Source organism: Bos javanicus, chromosome 19 (assembly GCF_032452875.1).
Source record: "Bos javanicus breed banteng chromosome 19, ARS-OSU_banteng_1.0, whole genome shotgun sequence".
NCBI lineage: Eukaryota > Metazoa > Chordata > Mammalia > Artiodactyla > Bovidae > Bos > Bos javanicus.
The window spans coordinates 36,391,447-36,417,874 of NC_083886.1; the positions used below are offsets into that span (position 1 = coordinate 36,391,447).

Consider the following 26,428-nt stretch of genomic DNA (forward strand, 5'->3'; position numbering starts at 1 on the left):
CCACAGCTCCACCTGGCCTTGGCCCATCTCCAAATCCGTGACAGAATGTCACAAAATGTACGAGTTTGTGAGTGCACATGTGGGTACCTGTATGAGAGAGCATGTTGAGTGTGCACAGTAGGGGCTGCAGGAATGGGCAGAATGTGTGCAAGCCCCTGGCGCGCCAGTCCCCCCGGCCCTTACCTCCTCTCGTTGCCAAACAGACGGGCCACCTCTTCCCTGCCAGGGCTCCGGGCCCGAGTCCTGCGCTCCAGTCGCCTTCTCTCCACCTGGAAGGCTTCTCGGTGGCTGATCCTGATGGCCTTAGGGACGTCGGCCAGGGTGGCATACTGCCTGCTGGCTTTAAAGGCATAGGCACGCCCCGGTCTCTCTGCTCCCCGCCCCCCAGCACTGCCGGAGTCCACGTGGGCAGGGGGATGGCTGGCCACATCCAAGGAGTTGAAGGAGCTGCTGCAGACGGTTCGGGCAGGGAGCTGAGGACCTGGGGGAGGAAGGGGATGGCCAGGCTTGTGGGAGGGTGGGCCGGAGTCGCTGTACCTGTTGGTGGGGGCGCCCGGGCTGGGCGGGGAGAGCGGTGGGGGCAGCTGTTGCTCCTCGGCCTTCACGTCCTGCTTGGTTTTCTCCAGGGAGAAGTAGCCACTCTCCACCCGGACTTTGCGGCCACAGTCCACGCGGTCACCACTTGTGGTGCTCTCCTCTGGAAGACGAGGGACAAGAGACGTGCTCGGCCTGCTGCCACCTCTGGTTCTACAAGCTTTGGAGAAGGCACGCAGGTCCAAGGCCACCCTAGGGCAGAGCCCTTTCCCAGGAAAGGAATGGGGCATCCTTACCTGCCTCTCCGTAATGGGTACCTCTATGCCAGATGGCCAGGGGTCCCTAAGCTCTAGTCTGGAGGCTCAGCTGGGACAACAGGATCCCCAAGAAGGGACATCCCACCAACAACCACTTCCCATTGAACACCAAGGAGAACCCAGGGAACGTGGTTAACACTCCAAGCTGCACTGCAGGGGGTGCGGTTCAATTCCCTGGTTGGGGAACTGAGATCCCCAGTACCACACAGCCAAGCTGGAAACCAAGTACATCATGACACAGAGTACATCATGAGAGGCCGTGCAGCCTCTCAGTGCATTGTTAAGGGGTAGGGAGGCACACCCGGGAGGAGCAGAGGAAGAGCAAGTCCTGGATGTGGTGGGCACCCACAGCTGGGGAGTACCGAGCGGCCTTTTGCCCAGAGCCTGAACAAGCTGCATCTTGCCTGAGTGGGCACAGTCTCAGCTGTCCATGTGTCTTTAGTGGAAACAGGGAAGCTGGCCTTCATGCAGAGCCCTCTAGGCCTGGACAACAGAGACCAAGTGCTGCCCCACTCTGCTCAGACAACTACAAGTCCTGGAAGGAGACATGCGGTCATGCCAACTGTTCCTGCCAGATGTTCCCCTGCTTCAGCCAGCACCTGGGCAGGGTGCATCAGTGGGAGAAGGACTCGACAACCCTTGATGCCACTCACAGGACACAGTGGGCTTCAGATAACCAGGCCTTGAACACAAAGCAGCCACGGGGAGCAGAGGCTCCTCTGGACACAGAGCTCACTACAGAGCATCCAGATTCTCCTGACACCAGGCTGGGGCACGGGAGCGACTGAAGGCTGGTAGGCCAGCAGACACACAAGGGCACCTGAGCCCCAGCACCAGCTCGCTCTGTCAGGAGGCCAGAACTAGTGCTGGGAGGTGGGGCACCAAGACAGGCAGGCACTGTGGCCACCCTGGCTACCACTTACCATCTCTGCCCTCAAGCCCTGGCTCCCTCAGGGTGCTGGCCGCAGGAGGCTGGCCCTGGCTGGGACTCTGAGCTGGACTCGGGCTGCTCCCATCTGGCTGGTCCTTGGCCCTCATTTCTTCCTGCCAAAGTGTGGACTTGGTGGTGGGGACTTTCTCAGCACTGGGGATGCTGCTGCTGCTGCTGGTGACAGCCATCTTGGCCGGCCCTGGCTCCTGCAGGGGAGAGTGGTGTCCATGCAAGCCTGGGAACACCCTGCCCGAGCCAGCGCACGGGTCTGGGCTGCCCGAGTGCCTGGCTACCAAGGTCAGCTGCAGTGTCAGAGGCCCAGATGCCAGAAAGCAAGGTTCAGCACAGAGATGTCCCGGCTGGGCTGGAAGCCTTCTTTCTTCTGCAGCCCCAGCCAGCACCCAAAGCCTCTAGGCATGCAGAATGGGAGCCTGGAGCCCAGGTGGGAGCCCAAGCTGGAGCTGGTGCTGCCCCAAGGGACAGCATTTGTGTACGAGGTACTTAGCCAGAGCATACAGAGAACTGTAACCCCACACTGTAAGCCTATGGCACCTGCTCATGCCCCGGGCCCAAGCTCCTGCCCAGCCAGGCACTGGGGTGCCTGCTCCTGACCTGCCACCAGCAGGATGGCTCTGGGCACCCCTCAAAGTGAGGCACATCTTGGCGGTCCTTCCCAAAAACAGACTGCCTGCTGGGCTCTGACTAGCACCACACCTTCCAGTCCTCACCAGCCACCCCAAAAGCTCCTACAAGGGGAGCTCACCTCGGCTGAGAGGAGGTGGCAACCCACGTTCGCATGGCCAGTAAGAGGCAGAGTGGGGCTCTAAGCATTTGGCACCCCCAGGGGCCCCTGGGAGAGGAGGCGGGCCCAGGACGGGGGCTGCCTGTTGGGTGGGCACCTGCGTCCACAGTGAGACAGCCAGCACTTTGCCTAGTCCAGAGCTTCCTCAGTTCCACAAGGGGCTTGGGCCTCCTGGGACAGATGAAGCTGGGATGGCTCTCCCGCAGGCCTGGGAACGCCCACTACCCCTTCTGTCACAGCCATCAGTAGCCCTGCCTCCCTGGCTGGAGGCTCCTGAGTGACCTGAGCCACCGAGAAGAGGTGGCTGGAAGAACGTGGCTTCTGACGGTTCCCCAAGGCTCCAACAGAACCAGCTCCAACGACCCGAGGACACCAGCCCTGAGGCCCTGAGCCTGTGGTCAGCGGCGCCCTGGCTCCACACCCAACAGCCATGCTGCCCTGAGCAGAGGTCTCTCTGGGTGGCCTGCTGTGCCCCCACAATAACCTGGGGCCCACACTCTGAGGCCAGGCATGGCTCTGCAGGGCTCAGAGTGGAGCCGTGTGGGCGTTACCTAGAGACCATGCTTGACGAGTCCGTCCCCTCTGTGGAGGGGGGGTGGACCAAGGGACACAGAGGCTGCCAACATGGGCTGTGGAGGAAGGGCAGCGCTGTGCCCGGGAGAGTAGGGTCCTGGCACATGCACACTTTCCTGATGCTGGGGTGAACCCAGCATGGGGCAGGGTGCTGGTGAGGCTCTCCAAGAGGAAATTCCAGGCCTGAGATGTGAGGGTCAGTGACAGGGCTTCCTAGCACCAGGCAGTTCCAGGCCTGCCTCCTGGGCCCCTGACTGTCCTAAGACTCAGCCCAGAGGAAAAGGGCCCTGGAGGCGCCAAGGTCCATGGTGAGTCTCCCGTGGTAGCCATGCTGTCTCCTGCCTGTGTGCCCAGCCTCACTGCGTCAGCAGGGGCAGAGGGGCAGGGCAGGGGCTGGTTTCTGGGTAGTCACTTCTCTCCTCCAGAGCACATGGGTGGAAAGCAGACTTGGCAGGGGCGGGGCCAGGGCACATGGCAACACGCCCATTCCCCACAATGTCAGCACCGTGCTGGGGGGTGTTGCCACTCACACCAACAGAGTCCTGGTGCCTGTGTAAGGCGGGGGAAAGGCCCAGGGCCCCAGGGTGCTCCTCTCTGTGTGGCCAGGACTGCTGCAGGCCCAGGGCTGTCAGTACCATAAAGAAGTCAGCTGAGAGCAAAGAGAAAATGGGGCAGGAAGGGAGGCCCAGTCAAAGGGCTTCTGCAGCCTCCACATGCTAAGCAGGCCCCTTGTGAGCAAGTTTCCCACAGAAAGCCACCTTTTCTACCCCTGGGGCATGGGAGCTGAGCAGAGGGCCAGTAAGAAGGAGGGTTCTGACCCAGAGTGGGCATGGCAGCAGGTCCCAACGGGTAAACAAGATGCCTGAGAAGAGGTGGCAGCTCAGAGCAAACGTGTGGGCCTGTAGTGGGTCGGACCAGGGCCTGACAGGAGCCTCAATCACAGCAAGAGGCCTGCTGTTTTATACATCCCTGAAAAAGACCAAGAAGCAGGGGCCAAGAGCCCAAGCGGGTGAGCAGACGGAGGAGCCAGCCTCCCACAGCTCCACCCAAGGATGTGTGCCCCTAGCCTGCACACTGGGCTGGGTGAACACACAGCCCCTGGCCTTACCCAAGTCCCAGCTCTGGGGTCTAGGGAGATGGAGTGGGGAACCCCTGGTCACACCCTGAGTGGATGACCACTCCTCTCTAGGCATCTGGGTACCAGGACGCCCTTCCTCAAATAGCCAGAGCAGGAAGAGGCTCTTGGGAACCCATGCCTCTTAGGCTCCAGCTCTACAGGTCTGGGCCAGCCTGTCTCCCCACTGCCCTGGGCTCTGCTGCAACCCAGCCCCCGGTCGAGGGGGTGTGTGCTCTCCCCTACAGCCCCATTCTTGACCTCCCTCTGGCCTGAGGGGTACCTGCACACTCCATGGCCCCAACTCCCAGATGCCTGAACACCCTCCTTGAAGCAGGACCCTGGGCCCCCTGCCTGCCTGAGTTCCTGGAGGGCAGGGTACAGCAAAGGGACACCCCCAGCCCTGTTAGTCTGACCCAAAACTCTGGGGCAATAAGAAAAAGGCTAGATTTGGGTCTTGGGTTCTTCTCTCTATAGGGGCCCCTAAGGCACACAGTCAGTTGGCCCACTGTGCCCACTGTTCCATACCCATGAATTCCACCAGCTGAGGAGCGTGCAGTCCTGCGGGATTTACTATTGAAAACAATCCACACAAAGTGGACTCCCAGAGTGCAAACCTGTGTAGCTCCAGGGTCATTGTACTGAGCACCCAGGAGGGGCCTGGCGCTTTTGCCACCGCTCATAGTAAGCTGAGAACTCGATTTCAACAGGCCCGTTTCACAAATCAGCCCGCTGAGGCCCTGAGCCCTCCTGGTGCCCTGAGCCCCTGCAGACCAGCCAGGGGAGGGAAGCCCTGGACCCGGGGGACTGCCCCAGCCACCTCCCACTCTGGCCTCGTGGGAGCTGGTAGGAGCACAGAATCAAGGCTGTGCCAGTGCTTTCCATTGATGGTTACCGTGAGAGCCCCTCACGGCCAGGCACTGCAGGACCACTCCTCCTGGCCCCCTGCCCAGCCTGCTGTCTGTAGAACTGTCTGTGCGGAAGGTGGAGCTGAACTGAGCCTCTCCTCCCAGCATGCTCTTGGCTCCCAGCAATTGGCGGGATGGTCAGGGGAGGGATGGGCACTGTGCAATGACGCTTCTTGGGGCAGCCCCACAGCAGGCCAACCTCTCCAAGTGGGGGTCTTGCCCTGGGGCCTACAGAGGAGCATGCAGAAGGCAGCCCACAGACTCGGAGAAGGCAGGTGAAGACCCCTGAGCTGAGGGCTGCCTCAGCCCTAGCATCACCCCTTCCTTCCCTTGCCCCCAATTCTAGGCTGGGTCCTGAATCCCCCAATCTCCCAGGGTGCTTTTTCTTTGCCCCAGCTCCACTGAGGGGATGCCTCACCTGTGGTGTGGGGGGCTCCACCTTCCGCTTCTTCTTCTGGTTCTGCTTATTGGTCCTGGGATAGACTGTGAGCATCTCCAGCCACCTGGAAGAGAGGAGGGTATGGCACCAGTCAGACCAGAGCTGCCACTCCAGGGCAGGAAGTGCCAGCTGCACAGCTGGAACACGGACAGCCTGACCACTGGCCTGGTAAGGACTTGGCACTGTTTTTGTTACCAGCCTTCCTCTGGGGCTGACACTCCACTCTAAAATTGCCCTCCTGGAGTGCGGCTGGCCAGCACAGACACGCTGCGACTGGGAAGCCCCGAGGACCACTGGGGCAAGAACCTAGGAGTCGTTGCCAAACTTTCCGACAGTGGTCACTTCTGGGCACTGTGCAGCTGACCTCCCACACTCTGGAGAGGCTCACCTCTGGGCCCCAACTGCACAATGAGGGCGCCCTTGGGGGCACCTCGGAAACACCTTTGGGGAAGGCCTAGTGGAACTTCCCAGGGACCAACACCAAGGCCCACACACTGGAAGGTTCACTCTGGACCAGCAGCAGGGAAAGCAGGCAGGAGCATGGACTTAGATCTGGCTCTGCTTCCCTCAAACCAAGACCCAGGCAGCTCCTAGCCCTCGGGGCTCTGGCCTCTCATCTCTGGAACCAGGGGGATACTGCTTGCCTCCCTGGAGCTCCGTGGGAGCTGGGAAGGTCGGAGCGAGGGGAAGGAGGAGGTGTGGTGGGGTGGAAGGGTGGTGCTCTCTCCACAGGGGACAGTACTGCAGGGGATGCTGGGCCAACTCTGCCCAGACACAAGGGTCTGCGTGGGCTTGCGGCCAGCCTGTGACAAGAGCCTGGCAGCAACGGCTGAACTGCTGAGGGAGGCAGGGTCTGCAGCGCCAGCATACTGGTTGAGGCCGCAGCGAAGACCAGCACCCAAGCGCAGGGCAGGAAGAAGGGCCTGTCTTTAGTTCTCAGAGGTGCTCCTTTAATGTGTTTGTGTGTGGGATGCCACTGGGGTGGCTATGCTGCCAGCAGCTGGGAGAGGGGTTGCATGTGGAGTGCACCCCTCCAGCAGTGGAGCTGAGGCCCAGTCAGATGAGAGCAGGGTTTCTTGGCCTGAGAGTGCACGAGCGAGTGCACTGCATGAAGAGATCTGAGCACAGGCTCTGCTCCCAGAGCCCCGAAGCTAAGAGGAGACGACGGCTCACTCCGCACAAGAGCAGACGAGCAGGCTCCAAGGGCTCACCCATTTACCCTGAGGAGTTCGAGTGCTTGTGGGTTAACAGACTTGCTTTCTAGCTTGCCAAAGGGAACACATTTCCTTTGCAAAGTTCACACCAAGGACCCCGCCTGCAGAGGGCCCCTCTCCAGGCTCTACCTGGGAGGGGAAAAGAGACTGCTTGTGAAGTCACGTCATCCTCCAGGGCCTGGGAACAGGGCTGCGGCAGGCATGTGCAAAGCAGTCAGGGAGCCCTGAACCCATGAACACTGGCCCTGTCGCTCTCGACTAGTAATGCTACCGAGCTGGGTAAACCTGTGCGCCCCACACGACAGGGCCTTGAGGGGAAAGGAGAGAAGACCTGCACCATGGCCACACAGTTGACTGGAGAGAGCCCCTGAAGCCCCTGCCAAGCACCAGAGGGAGGTCCCGTCAGAGGCCAGGCTGTGTAGGGCTGACCTGGGCCCCAGCTCCCATACTCCTAGTGCCCTGGGACCTCGGACACCCCTCCTGTCCTACGTCACCCAGACCCCTCCCAACTCAGGTGTGTGCTTCTGTGTGTGATGCCTAAATCTCCTTGAGGAGTCTGGTTGGGCAGTGGAACCTCAGCCAAGGGTGCCTGCCAGACAGGCCATGGCAGCAGGTGGGAACCAGGACCCACGAGTGGCTCTGCTGCCACTCGTGCCTGGGGAGATCAGGTTCCCTTCATCTCTGGCCGTCCGTCTCCAGCTGCAGAACCACTGACACTGGAGGAGGGAATGGCAAACCACGTCAGCATTCTTGCCATGAGAACCGCATGAACTGTATGAAAAGGCAAAGAGACATGACAACGAAAGATGAACTCCCCAGGTCGGTAGGTGCCCAATATGCTACTGGAGAAGAGGAGAGAAAGTTCCAGAAGGAATGAAAAGGCTACGCCAAAGCAGAAACAGCCCTCAGTTGTGGTTGTGACTGGTGGTGAAAGTAAACTCCGATGCTGTAAAGAACAATACTGCATAGGAACCTGGAATGTTAGGTCCATCAAGGTACATTGGAAGTGGTCAAACAGGAAATGGCAAGAGTGAACACTGACACCTTAGGAATCAGGGAACTAAAATAGACAGCAATGGGCAGATTTAGCTCAGATGATCTACTACTGTGGCCAAGAATCCCTTAGAAGAAAAGGACTAGCACTCAGAGGCAACAAGAGAGTCTGAAATGCAATATGCTGGTGCAATTTCAAAAATGACAGAATGATCTCAATTCATTTCCAAAGCAAACCATTCGATATCATACTAATCCAAGTATATGCCCCAACCAGTAATGCTGAAGAAGCTGATGCTGAATGGTTATATGAAGACCCAGAAGATCTTATAGAACTAACACCAAAAAAGATGTCCTTTTCATCATAGGGGACTGGAATGCAAAAGTATGAAATCAAGAGACACCTGGAATAAAAGCTAAGTTTGACCTTGGAGTACAAAATGAAGCAGGGAAAAGGCTAACAGAGTTTTGCCAAGAGAACGCACTGGTCATAGCAAACATCCTCTTCCAGTAACACACAAGACGACTCTATGTATGAACATGACCAGATGGTCAATACCAAAATCAGACTGATTATATTCTTTGCAGACAAAGATGGAAAAGCTCTATACAATCAGCAAAAACAAGACCGGGAGCTGACTGTGGCTCAGATCATGAACTCCCTATTGCAAAATTTAGACTTAAATTGAACAAAGTAGGGAAAACCACTACACCATTCAGGTATAAATCAAATCCCTTACGATTATACAGTGTAAGTGACAAATAGATTCAGGGATTAGATTTGATAGAGTGTCTGAAGAACTAAGGACAGAGGTTCGTAACACTGTAGTGATCAAAATCATTTCCAAGAAAAAGAAATGCAAAAAGGCAAACTGATTCTCTGAGGAGGGCTTAAAAATAGCTGAGAAAAGAAGAGAAGTGAAAGGCAAAGAAGAAAAGGAAAAATATACCTATCTGAATGCAGAGTTCCAAAGAATAACAAGGAGAGAGAAGAAAGCCTTCCTAAGTGAACAATGCAAACAAATACAGGAAAACAACAGAATAGGAAAGACTAGAGACCTCTTCAAAAAAATCAGAGATACCAAGGGAACATTTCATGCAAAGATAAGCACAATAAAGGACAAAAATGGAACAAACCTAACAGAAACAGAAGATATTAAGAAGAGGTGGCAAGAATACACAGAAAAGTGAAAGTGTTAGTCGCTTGGTCACGTCCAACTCTTTTTGACTCCACGAATTGTAGCCCACCAGGCTCCACTGTCCATGGAATTCTCCAGGCAAGAATACTGGAGTGGGTTGCTGTTCCCTCCTCCAGGAGATCTTCCGGACCCAGGGATTGAACCCACATCTCTTATGTCTCCTGCATTGGCAAGCATGTTCTTTACCACTGGCACCACCTGAGAAGCTGAGAATACACAGAAGAACTATTACAAAAAAGACCTTAATGACCCAGACAACCACAGTGGTGTGATCACTCACCTAGAGCCAGACATCTTGGAGTGCGAAGTCAAGTGGACCTTAGGAAGCATCACTATGAACAAGGCTAGTGGAGGTGATAGAATTCTAGCTGAACTATTTCAAATCCTAAAAGATGATGCAGTGAAAGTGCTGTACTCAATGTGCCAACAAATTTGGAAAACTCAGCAGTGGCCACAGGACTGGAAAAGGTCAGTTTTCATTCCAATCCCAAAGAAGGGCAATGCCAAAGAATGTTCAAACTACTGCACAACCGCATTCATTTCACATGCTAGCAAGGTCATGCTCAAAATCCTTCAAGCTAGGCTTCAACAGTACGTGAACCGAAAAATTCCAGATGTACAAGCTGGATTTAGAAAAGGCAGAGGAACCAGAGATCAAATTGCCAACATCTGTTGGATCACCAAAAAAGCAAGAGAATACCAGGAAAACATCTACTTCTGCTTTACTGACTTCACTAAAGCCTTTGACTGTGTGGATCACAACAAACTGGAATATTCTTAATGAGATGAGAATACCAGACCACCTGACCTGCCTCCTGAGAAACCTGTATGCAGGACAAGAAGCAACAGCTCGAACTGGACATGGAACAACAGACCTGTTCCAAATCAGGAAAGGAGTACGTCAAGGCTGTATACTGTCACCCTGCTTATTTAACTTATATGCAGAGTACATCATGTGAAATGCCATACTAGATGAAGCATAAGCTGGAATCAAGACTGCCGGGAGAAACATCAACAACCTCAGATATGCAGGTGACACCACCCTTATGGCAGAAAGTGAAGAGGAACTAAAGAGCCTCTTGACGAAGGTGAAAGAGTGAAAAAGCTGGCTTAAAATAACATTCAAAACACGAAGATCAGGGCATCCTGTCCCATCACTTCATGGCAAATAGACAGGGGAACAATGGAAACAGTGACAGACTTTATTTTCTTTGGCTCCAAAATCCCTGCGGACAATGACTGCAGCCATGAAATTAAAAGATGCTTGCTCCTTAGAAGAAAAGCTATGACCAACCTAGACAGTATATTAAAAATCAGAGACATTACTCTGCTGACAAAGGTCCATATAGTCAGAGCTATGGTTTTTCCAGTAGTCATGTATGGATGTGAGAGTTGGACCATAAAGAAGGCTGAGCGCTGAAGAATTAATACTTTCAAACTTTGGTGTTGGAGAAGACTCTTGAGAGTCCTTTGGACTGCAAGGAGATCAAACCAGTCCACCCTAAAGGAAATCAGTCCTGAATATTCATTGTAAGGACTGATGCTGAAGCTGAAACTCCAATACTTTGGTCACCTGATGCAAAGAACTGACTCACTGGAAAAGATCCTGATGCTGAGAAAGACTAAAGGCGGGAGGAGAAGGGGACAACAGAGGATGAGATGGTTGGGTGGCATCACTGACGCAATGGACATGAGTCTGAGTAGGCTCAGGGAGTTTGTGATGGACAGGGAAGTCTGGCGTGCTGCAGACCGTGGGGTCTAAAGAGTTGGACATGACTGAGAGACTGAACAACAACAAAAATGCTTTGCTCTCTTAAAATCCATGACATTCTAAGAGGAGGATTAAGGCAAGACAGTGAAACTGGTCCTCCCGTCTGTCCCTGGTGTTAGAACCGAAATCCTGCCTCTCCCCACGGGAGGATGACTAGCAGGGAGCTGGCACCCCAGGAAGAAGCCACCCACCCCTCAGGAGCATGGGTCTGGCCCCCGCTCCACACCCACCTCAGTGAAAACGAGATCTCACTTCCTCCCACGGCAGTCTTGGCCAGCTGCAGCTGATGGGGCCCCAAAGCCCAGCCCATCCCTCAAAGCCACCTCCGTTTCCCGAACACAAGGTGCCTGATGTCCTAATTCCTTCTCCTTGTGCAGTAATCAGCCCAGCCCCTCAACCCAGAGAGTTTATTTTCTCCTTTGCACCTTAGGAATGACAAGCTTCTCCACGACCCAGTGCCCGAGCTCCTGGCTGGGCCAAGGGGCACCTGCTCGCTGTCACGCACCATGTCACATACCTGTGCAGCTGCGTGCACAGAAGAGCAGGGCCCCCAGGAGGCAGATGTGACAGGGCTCAGAGCACGGAGCTCAGCCCCCTGCGCTGGCAGCTGCCTGGAAATCTGGGTCCCTCTACTTTCCAGGGCTTCTCCCAGCCTCCACCCAGGGCATGCTGGGGGTGGGGTGGCCCAGAACTCTCTTCTGTCATGCAGACAAGAAAAGCAGTGCATGTGGTCACCCTGTGGTGACTCCTGAGTGCACACACGGGGGTCATGAGGGAGACATGGCCTCTGCTCCAGGGCTGACCGCTGGCTGAGGAGGACAACACACTTGGGCAAACCCCAGCCTTCACAGGCGCCAGCTGACAGAGCCATACACCTCGTGGGGAAGGCCTCCTGGGGGCCGCACAGCCTGGAGGACGGAAGGGAGGGCAGGGGAGAGGCAGCAGGGGGCGTGCGTGGCCAGCAGCTCAGAGCTGCAGTGCATGGGCTGCAGGTGGGGGCTGGGAAGGGCCCCAGGGCCTTTCAGGCAGGAGGCCGGTGAGGCTGGATGAGCTCTGGAGACCAAGACCCTCCTGTCTGAGTGAGAAGAGGCCAGAGTGAGGTGAGGATGGACTGGGAGACCAGAGAGAGGCCTGGAAGATGTGCTGACGCCAGCAGAGGGAGGCGGCAGGGGAGCGAGGCGTGCAGGGGCAGCTGGGCAACTGAGGGTGGGGATGAAGCAAAGGTGGGTGGAGAGAAGAACTCAGCAGACATGGGGCGCAGGCAGTCCGAGGACCCCGGCAGGTGGGGCGGCTCGGCTCAACACACGTGTAGCAAACTCACCCGCTGATGATCTCCTTGGTCTCAGCCCGGATGAAGTGCTCTTTCTCAGGGGTCAGAATGCACAGGGAGAACTTCTGGCCCGTCCGGCCCTCCCCATCCACCACGTCCGTGCACTGGTTCATGTTGATGGTGCCCTGTGGGAGGGTTGTGGGCTGCAAGAGGAAGACAGGGCAGGAGTCACTGTAGGGGCAGAGGGAACATCCCTGTCTCCCCAGGTCCTTCCGGACCCTCCTGGCTTCTCCACAAGCACTAGGGCCTCACAGCTGTGCAGATCCCCCTGCCACGCGGAGCATGGGGGCGGGCTGCCTTAGTCTGGCCCTCACAGCCCCGCGTCCTACTGACCCACCCCGGGGGAGAGAGGTGACAGGCCTGCTCTTCTCAGAGGACAACCAGCTGCATGTTCCTTCCCACTGAAGAACAGCCCAGGAGTGCTGGGGGAGGACAGGGGCTGTGTGTGGGGGGAACAGGCAGCAGACCCTCTCGAGGACAGCGGGGGTGACAGAGGCAGCCAGGAGCCTGGTCTCAGAGGATGGCTGATCCAGAAAGCAGTGAGAAAAGCTACAGGAGGTGGTTTTGAAATTGCAAGGCTATTTTTAAAGGCTAGGAGGGGCCAGAGAGAAGCACACCTTGAAGGCGGACTGGGGCAGGCAGCCCGGAGCCTCGCACCTGGGGTCGTCAGAGGTAGGCCTCCTTCAGGGCTGCCTGGCCAGGGCTGGGACAAATTATAGCACTTCCCCCCTTTTCTCAGTCAAAGCTATGAGACACTGACATTAGGGAGAGAAATCCAAAAACAAGATACTGAGCGGATGAGTGAGGACCCTCCTGGAATGCAAGGAGGCTTTGGGGAAGGAAGCAGGGGGCTGTGGCGGCCACCACACCAGGCGCGAAGACTCCGTGAAGGGAGGGGAGCCCAAGCTCCAACTCCCACCCCACCTCCACCTCCACCAGGGGCCCATTCCAAGGGCCCAGCGCTTCCCGGCTGGTCCTGGAGCAGCAGCAGGGGCAAAAAAGGCCCACAGTGGTGCCTGGGTTCCCTTCCACCTGCCAGTCCCCTGCTGCAACAGAGAGGAAGGGGATCTGGTCTGAAGATGAGATGCCGAGCTCTGCTGACCCACCACCAGCCAGCTCCCTTTTTGTCCACTGGGGCCCCACCCAGGAGCCAGACCCCAGAGGTGGTGGCTTTCCGGAGTCCTCGCCCTGACACAGCCGCCAGCTCGCGGGGTTACTGCAAGGCAGGGAGTAAGTTCCCCACTCCAAGAAGCCTTTCCGTGGAGCCTCTGGGATCTGCCCGTCCTCCTGAGGCCCAGCTTAGGACAGAGGCGGCAGGGTCGGAGGGCAGCCATGTGCCCACAGAACAGCATGCACCTTCACTGTGTCTTCAAAGTGTGTCCTGTCTCAGAAGTGCTCCCAGGTGGGCATGAGAGAGGGGCCACACCCACGCCAAGCTGAGCGCGTCCCAAGTGAAGTACAACCTCGCAGCGCCTCTCCTGGAGGCCCCTGACCAGCCCTTAAGCTGGAGCAGGGGGTCTGGTGGGTGGTCCTCAACCAAGCAGCTGACAAGGGAAGTGGCCCAGGGCCCCCACCTCCCTCAGGATGAGCGCTGTCTTCCCACCTTCCTGCCTCAGCTCCAGGCCCTGCTTCCTTCCCCCGCATCGTGCCAGTGCCCAGCAGAACCCTCCCTGGGTGGTGGTCTCTGCCCTCTCCAAAGGCAGACTCCCTCAGGCAGGACATTTGATCCCCACTGGCCCCGACAAAACACACGGCCTCTCGGAGGCGGGGCCTCAGGAAGGACCAGGGCAGCACGTGGAGCGAGGCAGGAGCGTAAGAGCAGGCAGGCCCAGCACCCTGCTGTGCTCTCCTCCCATCCCGCACTTCCTCCCTTGTCCCTCATGCCGCTGGGGCAGGTACACGGCCCTGATGAGTCACCCTGTGTTACACACACGCAACACACACAGGTAAGTTCAGCAAGGGCCATAAAGTACATCATCAGAAGTTCTAGCATTTTCTCCTCACTGGACCACCTAGAGGGCCCCGGGCGACACACGCTCCTCTTCAGAGACCACTGCTCCAGGGCTCGGGGGCCAAGCTGCTCCCTGGTCCCTCTGCATAGCGAGTGCTCCCTGTCGCCCCGCAGCTCCGTGTGGTCTCGGGACTCAGGCACCAACTGTACCCTGAGACTTTTGGCAACCTCTCCATGATAAGAAGGTGCTACCTCCTCCACAAAGTTTGCAGAAGGGCCACGAAAGGCAGAGATGTGACAGGTGAGGGCTGAAGGGCACGAGCCTCTCTCCACCACCTCTAAGCCAGGATCACCCAATTATAGTCTCTCTCATCCTTCCTTAAATATGACCTCCCATGAGGCAGGCGTGACCTCATCCTGTCACAGACAGAGACGAGGGAACGAGAGACAGGAAACCTGGGAAACCTGTCCAGGCTCACAGGGGCCAGCCCTTCTGGTCTCAACAGCGCCCGCCCCACCAAGCCCGGGAAGCAGCAGCACAGGAACAGCCACACAGGCCCCTTCGACTTCAATGTGCCTCCCATATAGTACAGACTATAACCCAGTACTACACGATGGGTCTGTGGCTCAAACTGTCCTGGCCTCGCCCGTGTGGCCTACCAGCATGCACACGTCCCACTGTTTGCAGGGCAAGGTGCCCCAGGCTCAGCTTCTATGTACCTACCCTGATCCTAGAATCAGCCATTTCTCCAAGGATCCCTGGTTCCTTTCTCTGGAGAACAGAATTAGAAATCAATACTGAGGAACTAGGTATGCTCACTGCTTTGGGGGCGTTGCTGCCTCCAGGCCTTCTCAGATGACGGGCCAGGAAACACAGGTGCGTATAACCTGTGCAGAGTCACATCTACACTGACTTCCCCAACCCCCACCTACTCCCATCTATCAATTGCGGGGTCTCTCTCCTGAGTGTGTGTCTCTGAAGCTAAACACACATGTGTCCTCCACTTGAATCCAGGACCATGTGGATCATTCCAGCCTCTCCCCTCGCCCGCCTGGGCCCCAGCACACCAGGTGGCCCAGACTGTGAACCAGTGCTCCAAAGGCAACTCCACCGCTGTGCACAAGGCACCCAGCACGATTCCTTCTCCTTCAGTTGTACAGACTCCACTCATGTCCAAGGGCACACACCACCTTACACACCCGTACCTGGACTCTTCAGGGAAGCCCTGGAGAAGAACCCATCATAGCTCCTTGTATATCTGAGAGCCCTGTCGGGGAGCAGACACTAGTTCTACACCTTCTGCCTCCAGCACAAGTTTCGGAGCCCTCTCTTCCAGGGCATGCTGGGTGAAGAGGGAGGGCAGGCGGGCACAGAGGGGAAAGGTCAGGGGCTCAAGGCACCTCCTAGTAGAAGCCATTCTTCCAGCCGAGATGGAGACCGGGGCTGCTCACAGAGGGCAGGGGGCACTGGCACACAGGCAGCAGGCCCTGCTGTGGAGATGCATGCCCCAGCTCTGGTCTGCAGGGTGCCGTGCCCGGGTGGAAGGCAGTGCTGGTCTGCCCAGCGGCTCCAGGCAGATTGGGAGAGAACACACCATCATCTGCTATGGGTGGGCTGGAAGCCACGCAGCTGCTGGGGCCGTGGCACTCAGCAAGCCCTCCTGCAGGGGCCCCTGCTCACCCTGGTGCTGAAAGACCCCCGATGCTGAGGTCTGAAGCAGCCAGAAGAGACTCTTGGGGACCAGGAACCATGAGAGAGGCTGGAGAGAAGGCAAAAGGTCCTAAACTGTAAGGCCTGAGTGCTTAACGCGATGGTTTTCAACTTTTGCTGAATAATGGAATGACCTGAAAAGATAACTAAATGGAGGTTCCACGCCCAGATTTAAACTCTCTGGGGGTGGGGCTTTTTAAAATCAGAATTACCAAAAAGCCCCTTCATGCTTCTAACGCTGAGGCTGGGAACAACCGCCTGGAGAGAAGGCCAGTCTGCTCACAGCCGCAGCAGGCCCAGCACCGCGGGCTGGATGCCCAGGCCCTGGCCGGCTGCACCAGGTCACTAGGCAGCTTGTGGTGGGCCAGGGAGGACCTGATGAAAGCAGAACAGAGGGGACAGAGAGAAAACACAGCTGCTGCGAGCCCGCTGCGGATGAGCGCCAGCAGGGTTCACAGAGAGGGGGCACGACTGGAGACGTGGTATCGTCAGGCCCCAGCACCCAAGGCTCGGGTTAGCACCCACAAAGGCCCTGCCAGCCACAGTGAGAAAGAAAACGAAACCTCAGGCAACCTCCTGAGGGGAGAAGGAGGGACATGGGTCCTCTCCTCGGGTGACCCTAGGAGGCCCTCGACCAACTGAGAAGGTGAAGACCACGCCAGGCAACCCTACCACCCACGGGAAGGTGAGGGCCATGGTGGGGCTGCCACACTTCCTGTGATGAGAGGAGAGTCCCTGTCCCCAGTGGAGCCCAGGTAACCCCACACAGGCACAGGCTCCCGCCTCCATCCCCCGGCCCTGAGCGCCAGGTCCAGCTCCTCTGGCTCCTGCCCAGTGTAAGCGTCCAGCTGGAACACAGAATCGGGGGAGCTTGTTGCCACATAGAGCATGCAGGCGGGTCACATGGGCACGCACACACACACCCCTCCTATCAACCACACTGCTGACACACACAGACACACACACCCCTCCTGTCAACCACGCTGCTCACGCACGCGCGCACACACACACACACACAGACACACACACCCTCCTGTCAACCACGCTGCTGAGCCTTGAAACCAAGTGGGGCTGGTGCTACTACAGAATATGGCTAGGCAGAACCCATCCAAGGTGGGTGCCCAAAGGACTTCAAATAACCTTTTTATGGAGAAATTCTCTGATTTATTCTGAGAATTCACACAATCGAGAAAGTCTGCTCTGAGTCCACACCACATCAGAAGTCACTGGGCCTCCTCTGCTGTCCAAGTTTTAGAACACAGGGGAGCAGAGCAGTAACGAGAGTGTCCAGAAGGGGACTCCCAGCCTGGACACAGGCCAGGCACGGCCACGGCCCCCCAACCCTCCCCACGCCCCTCAGGGACCGCAGGCTCCAGGGACACTCGGGTGCCCACAGGCATCTACCTGCAGCAAGAGTGCAGGTCCAGGGCACACATGCTGTGAGCCCAGGGCTGACATCCCCAACCTGTCTCAGAACAGGCCTGTGCCCAAATGCCATGGTGCTGAGCAACACATCCCGCCCTCCCGTCTCTGACCCACAAAACCCGGCCACAGGACTGAAACCCTGTCCTGTACAGGCTCCTAGGCTCCTTCCCAGGGATCCATGGGGCTCATCAGCAGAGGGGTTGGAGCCTCCTGGAGTGAGTCCAGGGCCCTGGAACAAGCACCCTGTTCTTCCCAGACTCAAATGCTTCTCCGCAGTCCACAAGAGAACCCACAGGTACAGACCCTCTACCTCCCAGGGTAGGAAGCCTGGAGCACGTCAGTGCCGATGTCCTCCTGCTTAAACTTCCCAACAGCGGGAGAAGGAGGAAAACCTCCAGAGAGAAGGGCTTGACAGCAAGGCTCTCTGCCTCAGGGAAGTGCAAAGACTTCCCTGCCCAACAAGGGCTGTGAGAAGCTGAGGCCTGGCAGGCTGATGGGGCCTTGTCTAAGAAAGGACGCTCTCACTTCTCTCTCCTCCTGGAAACTCCCAACCAAGGGCTTGGAGGTGTGCATTTCCTGGGCCCTGCGCTGACCCGGTGATGTTTTAACGTCCACCTTACAATCTGCTCCCGCCTCACCTCCTCTAGGTCCAGTTCTCCTGCCCCACCCCCACCCCTGGAGCCCCGCCCTGCCGCTGGCTCTCCTGGCACCCACACCTGGTTCTTGACAGCAGATGTCTGCCCCCAGTGAAACCTCAAAGAAGCCTCTCATGGAGGCCTGGGAGCACCCGAGTTCTCTGGACCCATCAGCGGCCTCGGGACACAGAGGATGGGGAGGGAGAGGTGCTATCTGCAGACGCCGCCCAGCCACAAAGGTGTGCACCCTGGAGACATGTGTTCTGCACCGCCCTGCCCTCCCGGGTCTCCTGGACCCATCAGGGCCCTGTGGTGGCTGTCACCACTGCAGAAAATAACTTCAAAAACAAGTAAACATACACAACTGGAGTCCCTGCTGTTGTCCATGCTACTGTCAAAATGGTTCTCAAGTGTGTTTCTTTAAAAAAAAACAAAACACAGAAAATACACACTTAAAAAAATCTAGATGTACTATCTCAAAACGTTCATCTCTTAATTAGGCAACAGATGTCCCTAAACCTGAGAGGAAAGGGCTCCTTTGGGGAAGCAGGCCTTTGTTTGACAACAGAGCCAGACCCTCCCCGACCTCGCCCCTGCAGCAAGACAGGAGGGTGGTGGGAAGACAGGCCACGAAGCTGCAGTCTCGTCCAGAGCATCCAGCATCCACGCTCATCCTGAAAAGCACTGCTCCTCTCCCCACACCACTGAGAACACAGAGATGTCGTTGAGGCTACAGAAGTGACCAGTCAGCTAGCAGGCGGAGCTGGAAGTCAGCCCACACACAACCACCCAGGTGTTTTCTGACGAGCTGCTCGAGGACGGGCCAATTCAGTTTCATTTCATTTTGACGAGTTCCGAGAGGGGAACTGTTGCTGCCGCTAAGTCTCTTCAGTCATGTCCGACTCTGTGCGACCCCATAGACGGCAGCCCACCAGGCTCCTCCATCCCTGGGATTCTCCAGGCAAGACCACTGCAGTGGGCTGCCATTGCCTTCTCCGTCCAAGAGGAGAAAGTGCAGCCTAAAACAAGCCATGAGCCTGGGCGGCCTGTGCTGGTGCTGTGCTCTCCCTGGCCAGACTGATGACGCTTCGGACAACCCGGACCTCGAGGCAGAGTCCCTCCAGAATGCAGGGACCCAGGTCTCCAGGCTAACTGGCCATTACCCTACACCCAGGACACTGCAGGGCACTGGCAGAGCCTGGCCAGCGTCACTGGAGGGCCTCTTTATGAACTGAACTTTAGCATCTCCTCAAAACTCCTTCGCTAAAGCCCTACCCCTCAATGAGACGGTGCCAGGAGGTGGGGCCTCTGTGAGGTCCACTCTGCTCTCCGCCACGTGAGGACACAGGAGCAGTCGGGGACCTGGAAGACAGCTCTCACCAGACAGCTCTCACCAAAACCCGGCCATGCTGCACGCATATCTTGGACTTGAGAAATAAACCGTGTTGTTTGTCAAGCCACAGCTGCCCAGATGGAGGTCAGCCCCCACTGCAGCACCCCTGAAAACGGGTGCCCCTGCAGAAGGACATCCACTCTGCTCTCTGCAGAGGGCTAAGCAACAGGCTGGCAGCAGAGATGTGATACCCAGCAGGAGTAACTCTGAGCAAGGAAACCAGAAAAGGCATCGCATCATATAAACCCCAGAAGTTCACATCAGAGAATTTTCTAAATTGTCGGATTATCACCTCATCTTTGTGCTGTCCTGTTCTCACAAAATCTGTGCAATGAGTATGTTACTTTTATGATTGGGGAAAACAGATGTAACAGCAAACAGTTTTTGTGGCATTTGTGCCCCTGCATATGACCACTCCCCTTGGTTTCAAGATCCAATCCAGTCTTTACATATTTTTAATTGTCTACATTTTAGCCACAGATTTGCTTCATTTTAAGAAATCTTAATCAGCAAATTCAAAGTTACAAGAAAAGCAAATGCAGGGGCGACCTTTTACACTAGGGTACAGGGCAGTGGGTTTAGACTTCCCTGTGGGAACCAGTGAAGGCGCAGTCTGGGGTAGCAATGGAAGAGAGGATGTCCATTCTTCCTGCGGCTAGTGGTGTGTGTGGGGGGGTCCCGTCCTCCCGTGACTGGGCAGGAGTTTGGAAAGAAAGGGCCTGTGAGGAAGAGGAGGGAAAAGAGGGAGGGCTCAGAAGCAAATGGCTTTCAGCTGGCTTCAAGCTTGCAAGGCTTGTGCCTTTGACATGGCTATTTTTGGGTTTCTGAGTGGGGAGAAAAAAAGAAATTCTTCCCACCACTGCCGAGCTTGGCAGCCCCTTTGCCCTGGCTCCCCTCCCTGCCCCTCCCCCCTCCACAGCCCCTCTGGGATGGAGGAGGCCCACCCTGGAGTACTTCTCTCCCCCAGCCACCCCTTACTACCCCCATGCTCTGAGGAGGATCGGGAGGCCTCACCCACTTGCCTGTCTCTTTCTACGGAGCTGAGAAAATGGGGGAATAAATGAAGCCTCAATTAGGCATGCATCCAGGGTTTGGGGGTGGGGGGAGGGGCTGAGGCTCCAGCCCAATCCAGGAATGCCTGAGAAAGCTGCAGGAGCCTCCGCAGCCTCCCAGGGTGGAGGCTTCCCACAGACTCCTTTTTGGTCCACGCTGACCAGGCAGGCAGGGGCCTGGGAGCCCGGCCTCACTCCCACAGCAACTCACTGCAGGAGGCCCGTCGGCTGCAGAAGGCTGGCCTCCCTCCGCCACCCCACGTGGGCTCCTGTCCCCCCCACCTTTCTTCCTCTCTGGTGCCCTTCCCAGAGCAGGAGGCAGGACCTTCAGAGTGTGGACCCAGACCCAGGCGGGTGGCAGCCCTCCAGGCCGAACAAAGGCAGTTTTCCCCTTTTAACTGTGGAAACCCAGCGTTTCTTATTTATTCCACTCTGAGCCTAGAAAGAGCAATGAAACGGGGATCTTATTTCTTCCCTGGGGGAGGGGTAGGGAGAGCCAGGCGGATTCTGTAGGGAGGAGACTGGAGACTGGGCAGGAAGAAGCTCTGTACGGATATTTTTAGAGCATGGGAATTAAGCAAGCAGGGACATTCTGGGGCCGGAAACCTTTGTCTCGGTCCAACTCTGAAAGGCCAGTGGGTGACAGAGAGAAGGGCCTGGGGCAACGTGCGGCAGGCAGGGAGGGTGCATCAGACTCCAGGGAAAAGGAAGCAAGCAGGAGCAGAGGGCTCTGCAGCCCTCTCCCACCCCACCCCACCCCACCCCTCCAGGCTGTTGCCACGCTTTGTAAGCCGGGCAGATGTCATGGCCACACAGCAGCTTTGTGGCAAGGAACACTGGTGCCCGGCTCCTGGCAGGGCCACCCCTCAATTGTCTGCTCCAGTCCCCTAGCTCTCAGAAGCATGGGGAGGTGCAAGAGGCCGAGGTGTGATGCCAACCACTCCAACTTCCTTTTGCTGCTGGTTCTGGTCTGACTGTGGAGGAATGAAATGGAAGCTAAAATGAGGCTTTTCAGCTATCATCAGGGCTCCAATGCTTCAGGATGTATCAGTTCTTTAAGACTACAAATACGGTCTAACCGTCTGTGGGGTGCCTCGCTCAGAAAGTACCCCTCTACAACCTCCAGGACAACCACACAAATCTAGGGGATCCAGACATGGAGGGAGGAAAATGGAGAGGACACCCTCCTCCCAGCCGAGGAGCACGGAGTTTCCAGAGCACAATCTGGCAGTAACTATCAACTGCCTCAAGACGGTTCACAGCCTGGACCCAGCAACTCTGCTTCTGGGATCGTCGCCTGAACCATTATACTGAGAGAGAAGGAAAGGAAGAGAGTAGGGAAGAAAGAAAGAAAGAAAAAAAAGAAAGAAAACACTTCAAAGCGACTTGAATGCCTGCAGTATGGAACAGAGTAAGCACAGCTACCTGGTGACCTAACAGGTAGCTGTTCAAGACTGTGCTGCAAAGGGTGACATAGAGAACCGTTAGAATAGTTTCATTAAACACAACAATCTTTTTTTGCCATGAAATATTTATTTCTGGCTTTGGCGGGCAGAAATCCCTCTTTCTTTAGTCCCATCTTCTACCACCATCTGTGTGCTTTGACCAGTTCTGAACGCCCACCTCTGGAATGCTCTGAGTTTGTCCCTCCCGAGGGCGATCCGGAGCTTGCAGGGAGCACTTCTGGGGCCAGGCAGAGCATGTGTCTCTCAGCGCCGTGCCCCCGTGCCGGCTAACCCTCCTGTCTGATATCGGCTGTGAGGTTCTGGACGGCAGGACTCTTCCTCATCTTCATTTTTCCAACTCCCAGCCTGCCCACGGCACACAGCAAGTGGATGAACGCATCAACCTCTCCTGGCTCCTTCAGGTCGCAGGGAGCACCGTGAGGAAAACAAACGGTGTGGGAGAGGGAACAAGCGCGCGCAGCCCAGAGGGAGGACAGGCCCGCGCCACACACCCCCATGGCCATTCTCACGGCGGCCAGAGTTTCGGTTACAGGAGCTGCCCAGCCCCTGCCAACAAGCGTCTTATTGTTGGTGCAAGTAGGGGCCTGGGCCCAGTCAGTCAAGGGCCTTATTCTCCAAAGGGAGATTAGACGGAGTCTCCATCTAACTTTTCTGGAACAGTGGTCATCGTTAACCCTGGGGTTTCCAACCAGAGAATCAAGAATTTCATCTTGATCCAAAAACTCCTGGACCAGAAGAACTGTTTCCTAAGAGATGAAAAGTATCTCTTTCTCATAAAAGGCACTGCAGCCTTAATTCAGGAGGTGAACACACACCCAGAGCAGGCACATTTACGCTCACTCTCAAAGACACCACACCAGGCACACGAGTTGTGCAGACCCAGGGCAACAACCTGCCCCACAGACGATCTAGGAGAGGACAGAGGAGCAGGGCTCACGAGGGGGATGCCCAGGGTGGACACTGACTCCTGAAACGCATGAGGGGCCTCCAGTCAAGCACGGCCAAAATCACACGGAGACGCATTCAAGTTGCTGATAAAACTCTGATAAAAAACGACCACAGATTTTTAAAAGGTATAACTCTCAAAGACAAAAAACAGGAGAGAGCAGCAGATGTGGGATAGTAAACAAATTGTGCACACCTGAAGAGGGACCCGGGGGAGCAGACTCAAGCGGTCCCAGAATTCCTCACACTCAGGGCTGGCCCAGCACCTCCGCCAACCTCAGAGGCGAGACGGGCAGGAAAGCTGGGCAGTCCCCATTCAAGGAGCACCAGCCCACAGGGCAGGCTCCCATGGGCAGCACCCACAGGACCTCTCTGAAGAGGTTCTGGACTCAGGGCAGGAAGCACCATGGCGGGGTGGGCGTGTGTCGGGGGGCGTGGTGGGGGTGTGTGTGCATGGCGGGGTAGGGGTGGGGAGCCGGAGGTGGAAGATTCCATGAAAGTCATCATCCTGAAAGCTGAGGCCGCCCCAGACAGGAGAGGGGAGGACCTGGATCTGGGGGCTCTCCAGTTCCCACCCTGACTGTCCTTCTAAGACAAGGCCAGCCAATCACCACATAAGCCCTGCACACACATAACCTCGTTCTTGAATACAAATGTACAGCTATGGGTCACAGTCATTTGAGAAAGCCCAAGACAAAACAGGCAGGGAGGGAACTAAGTCAGACCAGAGACAGAATGGAATTTCAAAATAACTGGAATTATAAGAGACAGTACTGCGTCCATGAAACTGGAATAAGATGCTATAAAAAGGGATACACAGAGAACAAGAAATGAGCCCCAAGAAACTGTAAGTATCACAGCTGACATAAGAACCAGAATAGAACAAAACAGGATCACTGGGATCAGAAATAGAAGGGTTTACAGCAAGGTTAATGAGGTCTCAGGAACAACAAAGCCATGCAAAAAGATAATAAAATTAGAGACTGTGCAAAGGAACCAAGAGCCAAGTAAGAGGAGCTCTGAGAGTAAAGACCAGGGAAGATGAAACAAAAAATTACCAGAAGAAAAAAAAAATACAAGAAAACTCCTGGACCAGAAGAACTGAACTTTCCTCTTTGAAAAGCACACAGGCTTCTGGTTCAACGAGAGAAAACAGGCCCACAGCAAAGCACAGCCCATGCATTTCTAGAGCCCAGGGGCTCACGAGCAGCTCCTCAGAGTTTCCAGAGAGAAAACTCCCTTCGTTCAGCATGGGGTCAGGAACCGTATGTGAACTTCTCCACGGTAATGGTAGAAATGAGAGACAATGGTGCCTTCAAAACTCCAAGGGGAAACTGTTCCCAGCCTGACATTCCATAACTAGTCCAGCTGCCAATCGAGAGTATAGGCAAAAAAGGCATTTTTAGACACGCAAGGTCTCAAAACTCTTTCCCTTGTGCCATTCTCAAGAGGCTTTACCAAGTAGAGAAGCAAACCAAAAATAAGAGATCAATCTAAAACCCTCAGGAGGAAGCTGAAGGAAGCCCAGGTCAAGAGCTAAGCAGCAGGCCTGGAGAAGAGCCAGGCCAGATAGGACAAGCAGAGAGAGGTCTCCATGAGGGATGTGAATACGAAAAAACGACGACTCTCTGACCGAAGGACTTGCCCACACTCAGGAGAACTTTGTAGTTCTGTCAGAAGTGTAAAGTTCAATTAAGGTTAGTTAAATATAAATCAAAACAAATGGGGGAGGGCAACCATAAACGTCAAGAAAAACCAAGTGTGGAAGGAAACACAGCCATGGTCATTACGTGGCTTAAGTGGCAGTTTTCACAGGGTCAGAATAACATAAACATTACTGATCTAGTCCTCCATTTAATACCTTACATGGGTTGGCTTATCAGACTGTTTGTATTGCCTGTTTCCCAGGAAAGTTAAAAAAAAAAAAAAAAAAAAACGGTCAGGCAGGGAGGGCTGGGCTCATGACGGGGTCCCAAGAAGTCAGGGTGCAGGGCTGTGCCCTGGAGGACTCTGCAGCCTGGCCCTGAGCCACTCGGCCCTGCACAGGCATGTGTGGGGGCACCATGGGTGCACACACGCACACACCAATACCAGTCACTTGGCTTTGTTTCTTGGACCCCAAATGTTTCCTGTTGCTGACGCTCATAAAATGACTCTTTTTCGACAGTTCTCTCCCTACTGCTACTTAATTTGCTCCCTAACCAATTATTCCAAGCTGCTCCCTTTCCTAAAACCCAAAGTCATACCTGTCCCTGCAGGAGGGGCCAGACCCACCCAGCCCATTAACGCAGATGCTCACCCTCCAGACCAGAGTCGCAGCGCCACAGAAGTCTACCCACAGCTCTAAGGACCTCCACCAAGAATGCCCACCACAGCCCAGTCTCAGCTGCTACCCCTGCAGAGGGTGAGACCCCCAGAAATCCCTCCATCAGCTCACAGAACTGCTGCTCCAACCATCCCATGACCCCCTCTATCTCTGTGAGTAAGAGCCGTGCACATGCAGAGGGCTGGCAGGGGCCCCAAGCGGGCAGCAGGACGTAAAACCACCTGCAGCACCTCTGTTCACAAGCCACGGGTGTCCCACAACAGCTGTGGGACAGCAGGGGAGTCCGAAAGAGGACCGTGGTTCTCACTGGGCTTGAGGGCACCAGACACAGTCGAGAGCGCGTCTCCCCCTGCTGCCTATGACTGAGCACGTGGTAACTGGGACGGGATGAAGGCGCACAGGATGGCACAGGGACACGGAAAGGCACTCGCTGGGCCCCCAGGCCCCAGGTCCTCTCACTAGAGCCTCAAAGTCAGAGAGGGAGGATTCCGGGGCAGGGACAGGCTTCTTAAACGCGTACGACAGACATGCCAGAATCAAAGGGGATGGCAGACTGATCTCCACCCTTGGGTCAGCTGACAGGTGCCGGGCTTCTCCCACACCCACATGCACAGTTTGAGGTTCCGTCTATGCAGGCAAATAGCAGGCTCTCCCTGAAGCACTCACTGCCCTGTGCAGGAAGACTCATACGGAAATCTGCGTCCCGGGGACCAGGGACAGAGGAAGGAGCCCCCCCGGGAGTGGTGCCTGTGTCCTCTCTTGGTTCTTTGAATAATTCAGGGTTACCTGCAGAGCCTTCCCACCCCACCTGGCAGGTATGCACGTGCTCCTTTCTATCTGAGCCTCTGCACCCACTCACTCCTGCATGTTCTCCTCTAACTTCTTTGCTCTCTGAGGCACTGGCAGCACAGAGCATCCATCCTGCCCCAGATTCAGGCCCCATGGAAGCAGCAAGCCCTTCCCTTCAGGACCAGGTAACCCCATACCTACTGGTGGATTTCCCCAACCACAAACGGACTTCTGGACCTGGTCACTCTTGAAACCCCTCTGCTGTAACTCCCAGGAGTCTGCTCTGTTCTTCATTCCAAACAGCCCCATAAGTAACCACTGGTGGCCTCCACCCCCTAGCTGTTCCACACTGAGAAATGTCACCCAGGCCAGCAGGTAGAGTGGTAAATGACAACAAAAAGCTACCAGAGGCAGAATGCTGTACGTTCCAGTAGACACCAGGCTCAGACATCTTAACAAGCCTGTGTCCCAGGCTACTTCCTCCACTCCGTGAGAAGGGCCTACAGTCTGGCCACCAGTCTCCAGGGAACACCTGTACCAAAGAATGCTTCACTCTAATGGGTGCAGCCTTCTGCGTCCCAGGGAGTCATACTTAAGGAAGGAAGGTGCG

The 26,428-nt window shown here is 56.0% G+C and overlaps 1 protein-coding gene across 12 annotated transcripts in view; it reads right to left on the reverse strand.

Annotated features, from left to right (window-relative positions):
- The window catches only part of MPRIP (myosin phosphatase Rho interacting protein), a 92,989-nt gene that overhangs the window by 34,434 nt on the left and 32,127 nt on the right, over window positions 1-26,428 (reverse strand). For 6 of the 12 annotated variants that reach the window (XR_009731337.1, XR_009731336.1, XM_061391293.1 and 3 more), the window contains exons 4-7: window positions 12,117-12,268; window positions 5,598-5,682; window positions 1,775-1,988; window positions 184-754 (exon numbers count right to left, since the gene is read on the reverse strand). Coding sequence is in view for 10 of the 12 variants with exons in the window: in XM_061391293.1 (XP_061247277.1) it covers window positions 184-754; window positions 1,775-1,988; window positions 5,598-5,682; window positions 12,117-12,268 (1,022 nt within the window). In the remaining 2 variants the exon portion in view is untranslated. The remainder of the gene's footprint in view (window positions 1-183; window positions 755-1,774; window positions 1,989-5,597; window positions 5,683-12,116; window positions 12,269-26,428) is intronic. The other 6 variants (XM_061391295.1, XM_061391296.1, XM_061391292.1 and 3 more) reach the window with 5 other exon arrangements.